The following is a 12,770-nucleotide window of genomic DNA, read 5'->3' as shown; positions in this document are numbered from 1 at the left end:
TCAGATAGACATTTGCCGCAATATTGCGGTAAGCATGCCGGCACATAACCAGTCTGTACCCTTTCACACATCGCCTTTGTTACCGCAATATTGCGGTAATCTTGCGCTTTTGTGGCTGAAAGGGTCCTATAGAATGGTGTAATATTGGCGGTTTAAATACCATCCCGCAATTGTTTTCAACTTTAACCTTGTTTGTTTATGCATAAATGCACAAGCCGGCTTGATTGCCGCAATATCGAGTAGACCCTTTCGGACAGAGCAAGCCAGTAACTGTTACCGCAATATTACTAGGGTGCAAGGTGGCTTAAAGTAAGCCGGCATATTGGTGTATCGACCCTTTTAGACAGCAACCCATGCTGGCGTGCTTACCGCAATATTGCGGTATTGCAGCTCTGTCTGAAAGGGGCTATTCTGAATGTTCAATACGTCCCCAAATGCTGCTGTTCATATATACTTTGCAAGACGGGTTAATTACCTGTAATACGGACAGCATGTAATGGCACTGTGGTTTAGGATTTGAAACATGGCCTTCAGTCCAAGGAATTTGGGTTCATAATGAGACTATTTAATTTATTAAATGGATTAATGGATAATACCGGATTCAGGGCTTAGGAAGCAGGATTCAAATAAATTTAGTTAAATAACCCAAACATATTTGATTTCATTTTTTTTACAATAAGCCAAATAACTGAAAATATATCAATTTGGGATAACCTATTTTTGACATATGAATGAATGATCAAACTGATAGCCAATGAAGTGGTAAATAAGGTTTACAGTTTACATGTTTTACCGTAGCTAGTAATCAACACATTTGTACCTATCCGATACATTCATACCGGCACATCTAAAATTAATTCATCTTTTTTTTACCAGATGATAAAGTCCTAAGGATGATTGATGTACTTACACCTGCAAGAATTACTCCTCCTGAAGAAGTCAGTGAGTAAAATTTCTCTACATTTTATTTAGGAAAGAGTCACACCTTCATCTTTATTCTTATGAAAATGTAACATCCAGAGCTTTCCAACACTGATTGGCTGTTATATATATTTGATAGTGTTTGCATCAGGAGATTTGCCCTACCGAATGTGTTATCGTACTGAATGCTCAGTACGTTCCCAAATACTAGCAAAAAAAAATCTTGCAAGTGATTTGGGGAGAATCGAACCCATGACCTCCAGATAACCAACCTGTCTTAACCACTAAACCACAGAACTTGCGCTTAGTGACAAGTGTTGAATTCAATCCCCAAGTAGCAATGGGTACTGTAATGCTAATCTTGTGGTGTTTTGCATCTTGAGATTTCATATGAATGATGTTTTTGCCCTACCGGATGTGTTATCGTACATCATTTCTGCTATACATGTTCATTTACGTTAAGATAAGCTCACTGAATGCATTGTACGAGGGCATGTTATTGTCAGAGACACTGTAACACATCAGTTTGGTTAGAGCAGTATTGCTAGCTCAGATATTTTTGGCTGAAAATATGTTCCATATTGTATTGTCAGTATTGTGTATGTAAAATTTCTGACATCTCACGAATTAAGATTTGTATGGGTTGTGAGAGTAACAATATAAAATTGAATCGTATTACTCTCTGGTTGTGAATGAGCAACTTCAATATGCTTTAATACATCTTCTAATGAGCCTCTTATTTTACATTGTAGATTGTGGCTGTCTTCTGTTGCTATGACAGTGATGTTGTATATATGATTTTGTTTTAATAGTATCTTTTAGTAGCAGTAGTGAGAGTTCATCCTTATCATCAGAATCACCCGATGAAAGGCAGAGGAGTACTGTAGGTATGTGAATGCTTTTTTTCATATTTACTGTATTTACCAATATATTTAACACAAAAACTGTTGCCATAAATAATACAGTATAGTATTAATAAAAAGTATTTTGATACATAAAGCTAAATATATAATAATGATATTAATATTAAGCTAAGAACATGTTACAATAAAGTGGTTGATCATCATTTTTTCCCCCAAAATGTTTATATGGACTACACTATAAGGCAGAAGATACTTCAAAACTTTGTTGTTCTGTTTACATTTAAGTTGATCTTCCTATCCAGCAAGTTGAGGTGTTTAAGAAGGAGTCAAGTCCCGAATTACCTGAAATTAATATTCCCAGAAAAGAAAGTGATTTCAAGTAAGTTAAAGTGGCATATCTCAAAAGTTGGCCTAATGATTATAGGCCTACATGAATTTTAATGTAATTCATCTGAAGCTCTCCATCTATTAGTAGATGCAGTTTGGCGCAGTGGGTTGATTTCCAGCCTCGAGGCCAGGGTTTCAATCCTTCACTGTGAATTTCGCTTGTTTCCTTGAGCAAGGCACTTTATCTACAGTGCTTCAGTCTATCCAGCTGTATCAAATTGCTGGGAGTAACCTGTGGTGGTCCAACGTCCCACCCAGGGGGAGCATCACACTCTCATCCGCTTCACGCTTTATGAAACTGGGGATAAGGTCCAGCCCTATGGGCCCTAGTGGCTTGGCAAGGATTTACTACTGCTCTCCATCTAGTGATAATGCCTTTCTTGTCTCATAAGTCCGAACACTTCCAGGTTTACTATCTATCTATGTCCCTAAATGGGCAACACAGTAAATAAGACATATAGTAGAATCCTTTTTTGGGACACCCCTATTAATGGGATAATTTCTTTGTCTTAAAGGTGTTCCCTTGATAGAAGTTCTATGGAATGAAGTTTATTATAATAATATAATTGTTAAACATTTTTTAAGAGAGAGAACTAAACAATTCAGGCAAATATCACCTAAGGTTGGCATGTAGCCTGTCCTTCTCATGTTGCTCATAATCCATTGCATTGCAAGTCTTCACATACTGTATTCTCAGTCCGAATTCTCTAGTTACTTATTACCAATGCATTACTTTACTTACTTTAAAGTCATTATCCATGTTCTGCTCCACCATCCCCAAAACTGCAATCCAAGAGTAAGTTAGAGGTAAAAGAAGAAGAGAAGAAAATAGTGAAAAAAAAGAAGAGGAAACCAAAGAAACCTAAAGAGGATAAGGAGAACCTGGCATTGGATATTAGACCAGATCATGAACAAGCAAAATGCATTTTAGTAAGTTGTATATTATCAGTAGGCAGTTTTCATCGCACGACGTTAAACTTAACGTTAACGGATGACATCATAATTTATTCATCTTGCATTGCGGAGTACATTAATTTGAGGATTTTACGTGCTCGACGTACGTTAGTTACTGGTTTGCGCATGCGTATTTCGATTTGTTTACAAAAAATTGCGGAGCTATCTTGTTGCATGTTGGGTACTAACGTTAATGTTAAGGTTAACGTCGTGCGGCGAAAACTACTTATTTTGTTGCAAAGACCTCTAAGACTTAAATGAGCAATGCAATGTTTATTTGAATAGTTTTTTTTTCAGATTCTTAAGCTCTGTCCACACTATCAAATTTTGAGACAAATTTGTGTGGTGTACCCATATATGCACATGATGATGTCATACTACACCCAAATATGGGCATTTTACATTTATTTGTTTACATTTACATAAAATTTGGTAGTGTTGGCAGATCTTAACATAAACAGTATATCTTACTTTTGATAGTGGCACCTATCCATGGCATGTATCCATGGAACCTACCTATAGACTGTATTCATGGCACCTATCCATGGAATCTACCTATTGAATGTATTCATGGCACTCATCCATGGCACGTATCCATGGAATCTACCTACTGAACGAATTCATGGCACCTATCCATGGCACGTATTCATGGCACATCTGAAGTCTTTGTTTCAAATCTCAATTGGGCCAATATTGAATTCTCTCAATTTTGTATTCCATTATTTTATTAGTATGATATGATATGACATTTCAGCTTCATCCTGTGCTCAGTTGTTCATAACAATATAAGCAAATCTTAATAAGATCTTGATAAAATCACTTCATTGTTAAAGTGTTGGCCACTGTCTCAGAACACTCTTATTATTTTATAATTTTATTTAATTTCCGGTTAACAATACAACAAAAACATGGCAATTGTGATAAAATACCCTGTGGATTGCCATAAGAGCTAGTCACTATTGTAACAGATCTCCATTACTTATCAAAGTTTTATTTAAAAGTACTTATGAATCAAAAGAGAATATCAATGGTGACATTTTCTTGCTGTCTTCTGATTCATCAGATATTAAAATTGAATATCAATGACAGATTCTCTTGTTAACAACATATTTTATAAAAGATACAAAAACAAGTTAAACAAAAAATTTCATGATTTAATTTGTTGACAAATATTTTTTTACCTACAACAACAAATTGGCCATACAAGCTCAGACTATGTGCTGCTCAATGTATTAAAGTCTCATTAAAAATCTTAGGGATTGGATTAGTGATGAACAATTTGGGATTTGAATCCATGACCCTGGGATGTTAAAGGTGAGCACTTTAGACACCGAATCATAACATCGTCCTCAGTATAAATTTGTTTTATTGATTTCAGATTGCTGGTCATGAAGGATTGGAGGAAGAGAGAATGGAAGGTGATATACTGACTAGGCACCTGAACAAGGTGTCCAGGATGGTGAGAGCTGTCAAAAGAGTAAGAAGATTACAGGTGAGTTTATGCACAGTGTCACAGTCAATATTATAGGATATACTGACTAGGCAACTAAACAAGGTGTCCAGGATGTTGAGGGATGTCAAAAGAGTAAGAAGATTACAGGTTAGTTTATGCAAGGTATCACAGTCAATAATATGATATACTGACTAGTAGTAGGAAACATCTTCATAATAATAAGTATCATTGCATTCTTCTATGTGATGAAATTCGCTCAAAAATTGCTGATATCAAGACATTCTCTAACAATCTCATGTAAACTGAACAATCACTACTGCAATCAACTACCTGGCTTAAAGGAATAATGCTCAGCTTTGCTGAACACCATTGAAAATGAAATGAAGAAAGTCTCTGAATGTCATGACCGTAACATAAAAAAACTTATAAGGGAATATGGAATCATCAATAGCACCTGAACAAGGTGTCCAGGATGGTGAGGACTGTCAAAAGAGTAAGATTACAGGTGAATTTATGCACGGCATGGTATCACGGTCAATCGGATATACACTTAGTAATAAGGGTGTTTACTGTAGGCATTAAAGGATTATATATTTGGATGTTAGCCAGGCAAACCATTTGGCTGACAGTATAAATGAGCAGTTTTTAAACCACCTACGCTTTGGCCCCAAAATACAGGGGGTTTGAAATCTAGTGAGTATGACAAATTTTGACAGTCTTATTTGAATTTCAGCTAGAGATTGTTGAGTATCCATCAATCAATCAGTCAACCAAGCTTATTGGATGAATTTGATTGAAATCTGTTGGGACAAAATTCACAAATATCATCTGACAATCTGACTAGGATAATTAACAGGATGACAGTGATATCGTTGCACCTTGTTTATGATATGAGTTTATTGATTTACACAAACTATAAAAAAGTATGAACAATATTTCACCAAATAATCATGTGTTATTATAGCATACTGTATGAGTTCTTGTAGATTTTCAATTCAATCAACTTTTATTTTGGATTAGTTCCACAGACAGTACAACCACCACTTTCAAGTAAAGCCTAGTACCATACAGTACAATCAAGGGGACTTTTAAATGGTATAATTAAGTATATACAAACAATATAAATATATTAATATTAATCTAAATCATTAATTAATTAATAACAGAGCATGTGTCTACAACAGCAACATAGGTCTACTGTGCCGATACGCTGATTCCACTTTAAGAACAATTTAGAATCACATAACACCTTAAGCTTTGTCTACACTATCAAATTTTATGTGACAAAAAAATGTGATGTGCCCATATATGGGTACGATGACATCATATCACATACTATCAAATTGTATCAAAAAATGTTAAACATGTTCAACTCTTATTTTCCATCACATTTTATGTGATGCTTTTTTGATGAAATTTGATAGTGTAGACAAAGTTTAGAGTACTCACATTTGATAAGGCATATAAAGCATAAGGCATATAAAGCATAAGTAAATCGGGGTTGGAGCTGGGCTTCCAGCATCTTATATAATTTGGAAAATCTGGTTTGTTATTATGTAATTGATTATATTTCAAAAAATGTTGTAAAACAAATTGACCATTGTTAGTATGACAGAAATAATAGCATTGGAAATGAAAACTGTGTGTAAAGATAGATAAACAAACACAGAAAACCTTGTAATATATTTGGTAAAGGTAAGTACATTCTTAAAGATTGTAAATAACACACAATCAAAAACACAGGATTTGAATTAGTATTCCTTAAAAACATTGTATACTTAATAGAAATTGGAAAACATAACAAATAGAAAATAAAGTCAAGTCTGACCTGCCAAAATGTTATAGAAAATAATTTATTGAAAAGAAATATTGTTATTATTATAATATTATTATTAATAGTGATAATTCTAAATGCAAATGTTTTGAAATTCTAGTGATAATTCTAAATGCAAATGTTTTGAAATTCTTTAATGGCATTTTTCAGGTCAAAGTCCACCCGTCTGTGATGTACCAATTCAATGTTTGTGAGTGTTGTGACCTTTGTCTGAGAAGGTTCCATAAAGTAGTTAAGAGAGCTCGCATCATTGGAACTGACCAGCCCTCTGTCAAATCAATTTACATGCACATAGTTTTACAGAAGGCCCTCTAGAGTTCATTCTGGAGATAGCGTGATCAACAACGTCTAATAAGACACAAATCAAAACAATTTAGTTTTCACATTTATATTATAGCTTTTTATTTTTGAAAATTTTTAAATTTAGTAACATACAATTTAAAGCCTTACAATGAGAAGAATTTAGTAACTTCATTATTCTTGCACCTTTTAAATTGTTGAGGAAAACATTTTCTTGTTTTAATTTTTCAGTTTAAAAGTAATAAATTATTTATGAACAGAGATTCGAATATCAAAATGAAAGTATCTGTAAGCATTAATGCAATCTGTAACTTTTAGATTTAGACTTACAAAAAAAGTATTGTACGCAACAGCAACAGAAACAACAGGTTGTTAGCGACCCACTTTAAGGGATCTACAGTCGCATTATACATAACAAAGATTGTAACATCAAATTGACTTTTACAATCCGATTTTCAAGCAAAGCCCTCCCACAACCCCTATCAACCTCCTTTCTCTACAATCTTCTTATTGAGTTGATTTAAGATTATTTAATCCAAGTATTACCATATGTTTTTGGTCAGACATAGGAAATTAGTAATATAAACATGGAAACTGTACAATACCATAAACAACTGCCTGGGTGAGAGTAGATTTCCCACGTGGCTACTCAAGTCACTTCTGATTTGCCATTTTGATTTTATTCAGTTAAAAGCTATGATTGGTCACGTACACATATATACGGTAGGCAGCGTACTTTGAGGTGATATGTAGAGGGAGTGTTTATAGACTCATAGGAGAAAAAGCAGAGCTGAACACAATTCTGACCCTTGTGATTGGTACATTACAAAAAACTTTTTTTTTTTGAAATTTTTTTTGTTTTAAAAAATCAGTAATACATATACATCACCATTTTCAAATGTGTTTCCTATCAGATAAATTTGAGACTGAATCGTCATTAATAATTATTGTTATTAATGTTCAAGGTGAAACCTCATTATAAATCCAAGTACGAAATATGGGCCACTCCTAGATTTAACTGTTAAATTTATTATTTTCCTTACTAAGACAGATTTTAAGCCCTCATCCCCTGAGTGTTTTCACGCAGTTTCCTTACCCCAGTGTCCACACCATTGTCTCCATTCCCAGTCTCTCTTTCCCTACTAATTCCAGTTCCAGGGATTTTGTTCTGGGTCCATTTCGGCTATGTATATGCTACAGATGCTAAGCTTTCTAGTAGATGGTGGTACTCATCATATATTAATAAGTCCAATTTCCCTTTTTCAAATCTCTCATGACGTCTGAGCCACTTAAGCAAATTATTGTAGTCAGTATATGCCTCCGGTAGGTCAAGCTCAGTAATGTTGTATTAAGGATGGGAGCATTCAGTTGACCTGTGGTAGGCCCTTAATAGAGCTTTGGAGCATTCAGTTGACCTGAGCTAGGCCCTTATGGGGCCACAGAGCATACTGTTGACCTGAGGTTTCCCCCTGTTGGGCCACGGAGCAGACGGTGGCCTGAGGCACCAAGTTCCCAAATACCATTGTATTTGACTGAAGGAAAATGGCTCTGCAAATTGCTGCATCTAAATTTTAAGGACTTTATTTTAGAAGAGATTGATATTGAAAGTAGTTTTTTGTTAATCTTTGTGAAATCTTTGTGAAATAATTATTATTTTATTAATTTCTTTTCTGACTCCTGTGCTATTTACATGTTTACATAAAAAAAAACAATAAAAAAATGCAAGCATTGATTGAAATTTGATTATTTTTAAATAGGGCATTATAAAAATTACATTTATTATTGTTTAAATATTATTAGTTTTATTAAAAATTCCCAAGGTGTTACTCCTATTATTGTTATTGATAATGTTATCATCACTGTTTTTGTTAATATTTGATTACTGTTGTTGTTGCTGTTGCCGACTGCCTCCGTTGTAATTGTTATTAATATTATTTTTGTTTTTATCATTGAAGTGAAGATAATAAAAGTTTATGGAAGCATTATAAGACTTTATATTAAGATGCTATTTTGTCAGTACCAGAGTCCTGGGTTCAAATCTTTTGAAGAATCAGTATGGTTTCTTGTGATTAAAAAAAAAAACAGGTCCACTTCCTAAACCTCAAAGTTTATAGAGCATCAGTTAGTTCCTTCCTGTAGGCCTAATTGACGAGTTCTGAACTTGCTGTCGTATGAGATGGAAAAAATAAAATTCACTGTGCTATAATTACATTTAAACTGAATTTCCTTAAATGTTTCAGGGTCATTCAAATGCTGTTTGTTGCCTTAAGTTTGACAGAAGACGCATAGTAACTGGTTCATACGACCACTCCATACGTGTTTGGGACATACGCAGTGGTCGTAGCATACACAAGATCTATGGTCATAAGGTAAGCTACAAGCCACAAAATTCCCACCTCAACCACAATAACACAGTTACTTGCCTTATCTAATACAATGCAATTATCTAGATTGTGTTTTTTCAACTTGTATAATTGCCCATTTTTTTATGACTCATTCAAGTTCATTCAAATAAATTTTTGATGAAAGAAATCAGAATTTAGCCAAACTGTTTGAAAATTCCCATGTGTAATAAAATGGATCTAAGATGAAAGACAAAGATATAATATACTGGTTCAAGTAAAGGTTAGTCAGCTCATGCCTAAAGCTATCCGGGTGACAAGTACAATAAGGATCCTCTAAATATTTTGTATATCTGGTTTATTTACTGATCATTTGGCAAGACATCTCTTGTTCACTTTAGGGCCATTGAGTCAAATACCTATCTGGATCACACTCCACTCCCTGTTTGGGTGTTTCATAATGTTGCAATAGTGCTAAGTCGTATTGGCATTTGATTCTAACAAGTACGGCGCACATTTCTGGTTAGAATGGATATAGTGCCTGCCAAAGTCTCAAGTATGTAGCTAGAATGGGAATCAAATATTGAGTTATCTGAACTGTAAATAAGCCAACCGCTGCTGATGGTCTTAGCATAGTGATATTACTCATCTCATTTAGTGTATTTGTACCAATTCTCCTGACTGTACAAAATTTATCAATAACATAAAATGTGCTGTAGAGTGTATGCTTGTATTGTACTCATGTATTTACTCCTCCCAGCCTGTATGTCTTAATATCAGGCTGTCTGTGATCATACATTTGGTGTCTGTATGCTACTCTGAAACCAGATTGTTTTCCTTTGTTTCTTTTAAGATAAATTTTTTTAAATACTAACAGTGAAAATTTTATTTTGCTATTGACTGCCTATCCAATAAATGTTTATTTTGATTGCCAATATCTGATATTGTGATCTAAAACCACCACACACCCTCCCCCACCCCTCCACCCTTGGCATACATTTTGGACCGCCAGTCAGCAAATTTCTGGAGCCACCGATGTTGACTGTCTGAAGAGATCTTTGCAAAAATTTATGAATTTCCCTTTAGCAAATAGAGTCATATAAGCAACTCTGCTTATCAAATAGTGACAACCATTCCTAAAATCATTTTCATTAATTTCAAAAATGATTGTGACATTACTGACCTGCGAAATACCTGACCGGATCGTCTGTAAAGTAACTGGTGATGACAATATCGTCTGAATGTTTCACGGTGGGTTGATACACTTTGAATTAGTGTCTACAAGTGCCATTCAAATTCAGATATTGAGGATAAATTACAAACTTATAACTCATGGTCTTATAATTGACCTGATTTGAAAGACTGTCTCTAGTGAAACTTGAAAAGAACACCTTAAAAATAATTTTAAACATTGCAGGGGTCATAAAGCTCTGTCCACACTATAATTTTATGTTTTGGGTGTAGTATGACATCATCATGCCCATATATGGGCGCATCACACAAATTTGTCACATAAAGTTTGAAAGTATGGACAGAGTTTAAAGTCCTGTCCACACTATCAAATTTTATTTGAAAAAAAACTGTATACGCCCATAATCATGATGTGCCTATGGTCATGGTGTGATGTCATCATGACCATATTTAGGAATGTCATGCTTGTCAAATATAATGTTAGTCTGGACAGGGCTTAAATATACTAAATTACAAATCACATCCAAGTAATGTACTTCTTATTCCCTAAAGGGTGGTGTACGATGCATAGAGTTCAACGACCAATGGATAATCAGTGGCTCTTGGGATTCGACAATAATGATCTGGGATGTGGTGAAGTTCACTCAAGTAGCTGTTCTTTATGGGCATACTGATGTTGTGTCTACACTACAACTAATTGGTTTAAAATATCTGTAAGTACATGTTTTTGTTTTCCATATATTATTTTTCTAGTCATTCAACCACTTGTTACGCTTTATGTATCTTCAGATCTACTTACAAGCTACCACCCACTTTAAAAAGTTGTTAAATTTACAGAAAGATTTAGTGCATTGAAGCAGTTATTGGTATACCAAAAAACTGTATAGAAGTTTGACATAGGCTCTGTATAGATCAATTATGTAACGTTCTTGGAAATGTGTTGTGAGTGGTTTTGTTTTAGGCTGCTAATTTGGACAAGAGGTCAGTGATTCTGAGGCTGACTCTCCCCCAACCCCATGTTACAAGTGTCCTTGCACAAGGCTGTTTATCTGCATTGCTTTTGTTCACCCAGGGTTAAATGGGGGGGGGGGCATGTCGCATGTGGTAGGATCAGTGAGTGTTCTTGGGCAAGCTACTTATCTACATGCTTCTGTCCACCCAAGGGTTAATAGGGTCATGGTAAGATAGTGAGTGTTCTAGTACTAGTACTGGTATAGGCATTTATAATGCACCTCTTCCTTGAGGTTATAAAGTGCAGTTCTTTTCCCTGGTCATTGGGTCCACATGCTAAGTGTTGCTGCTGGAAATCAGCGCAGGAGCAGGCAACCCTACCAGGTACCCATTTATACTCCTGGGTGGCACTTTATCTAAATTGCTTCTGTCTGCCCAGGAGTGATGTACCTTGTAGGATAGTAAATCTGAGAGATTATTTATGACAAATAGCGCCCCCTATTTTTCAATGTAGCTAAAGGAATTTTTTAACCCAGAATTTCTCTTTCATTATAACTGAAGTTACGTTAAATGTTTTCCTCAAGCATGAGATAAGGGCTTTCATGCATGTGATCTAATTTGGTGGGAAAGTGCGAGAAAGATGCATAATATTTGAGAATTGGCAGGGTTAAAATAATTCTATAATAGAAATTCATTATTCATCATTTCTCGAATGTTTGCATGGCAAGTATTATTAGTAACAAAATTATTAAACTTTCAGTACACCATGTGTAAAAATACGGTTTTTGACGTAAAACAACTGGTTGGTTGTCTCAATGTTTCGGTGAGATTTCTGACAGCAGAATTTCGGTTTGAGCAATCTCACCAAACCAACCAACCAGTGGTTTTTACCTAAAAAAAAATCATTTTTACACATGTGTACTAAAAGTTTAATGATCTTGTTAGAGAAATTTATTGTAATTGTTGATATTGTTATTACACAATAAGAATGCATGCTTATTGTCATTTCTCAAAGGTTTGGCTCAAAGGCAACCTCCGAAGGACTCTGAAGACTTAAATGTAGAAATAGTACAGGATGGTAGAATGTGCTTGATTTGCAAAAAAAATAATTAAAACTTGTTATACATAATTGAAAATGTGTTATTAATTGCCTCAATTTGAAGGGGCATGTTACTAATTATTTTTAATAAACAAGATTATATTACCCTTGTCATACATAACCATAAATTAATTCCCTTAATTTAAAAAGGGCATGTGTGATAATTATTTTTTAATAAACAAAATTATTTTAAAATTGTCATGTATAACTGTAAATTAAGTAATACCCTTAATTCGAAGGCAATATGTTCAATGTTCTCATTAAACAAATAAATGATATAAAGGATATGTTTTGAAACCAATTTAGTTAAACTTGATAAAAACCAATCATCAGCATGACATTGAAAAGAATAAATAAAAATCTCATGATGTTATGACAATTTTCATTTCATATTTTATTTTTAAACAGTGTTTAATGTTATGTTTTTCTATATAGCAAAACGTATGTTTCACTATCTTATATATAGGTAGGAAAT

The 12,770-nt window shown here is 34.3% G+C and overlaps 1 protein-coding gene across 1 annotated transcript in view; it reads left to right on the top strand.

The window, feature by feature from the left end:
- Positions 1-12,770, top strand: part of LOC117111617 (TAF5-like RNA polymerase II p300/CBP-associated factor-associated factor 65 kDa subunit 5L) — a 66,132-nt gene that overhangs the window by 3,001 nt on the left and 50,361 nt on the right. Inside the window, exons 5-11 of the mRNA XM_033254565.1 lie at positions 877-942; positions 1,734-1,808; positions 2,070-2,163; positions 2,921-3,101; positions 4,504-4,617; positions 8,953-9,081; positions 10,798-10,958. Coding sequence (XP_033110456.1) covers positions 877-942; positions 1,734-1,808; positions 2,070-2,163; positions 2,921-3,101; positions 4,504-4,617; positions 8,953-9,081; positions 10,798-10,958 — 820 coding nt within the window. The remainder of the gene's footprint in view (positions 1-876; positions 943-1,733; positions 1,809-2,069; positions 2,164-2,920; positions 3,102-4,503; positions 4,618-8,952; positions 9,082-10,797; positions 10,959-12,770) is intronic.

Source organism: Anneissia japonica, unplaced genomic scaffold, assembly GCF_011630105.1.
Source record: "Anneissia japonica isolate Jap-2015-1 unplaced genomic scaffold, ASM1163010v1 scaffold287923_len1623670_cov205, whole genome shotgun sequence".
Classification (NCBI taxonomy): Eukaryota; Metazoa; Echinodermata; class Crinoidea; order Comatulida; family Comatulidae; genus Anneissia; species Anneissia japonica.
The sequence above is the reverse complement of the archived record's forward strand: the minus strand, read 5'-3'. Positions and strand labels throughout refer to the sequence as shown.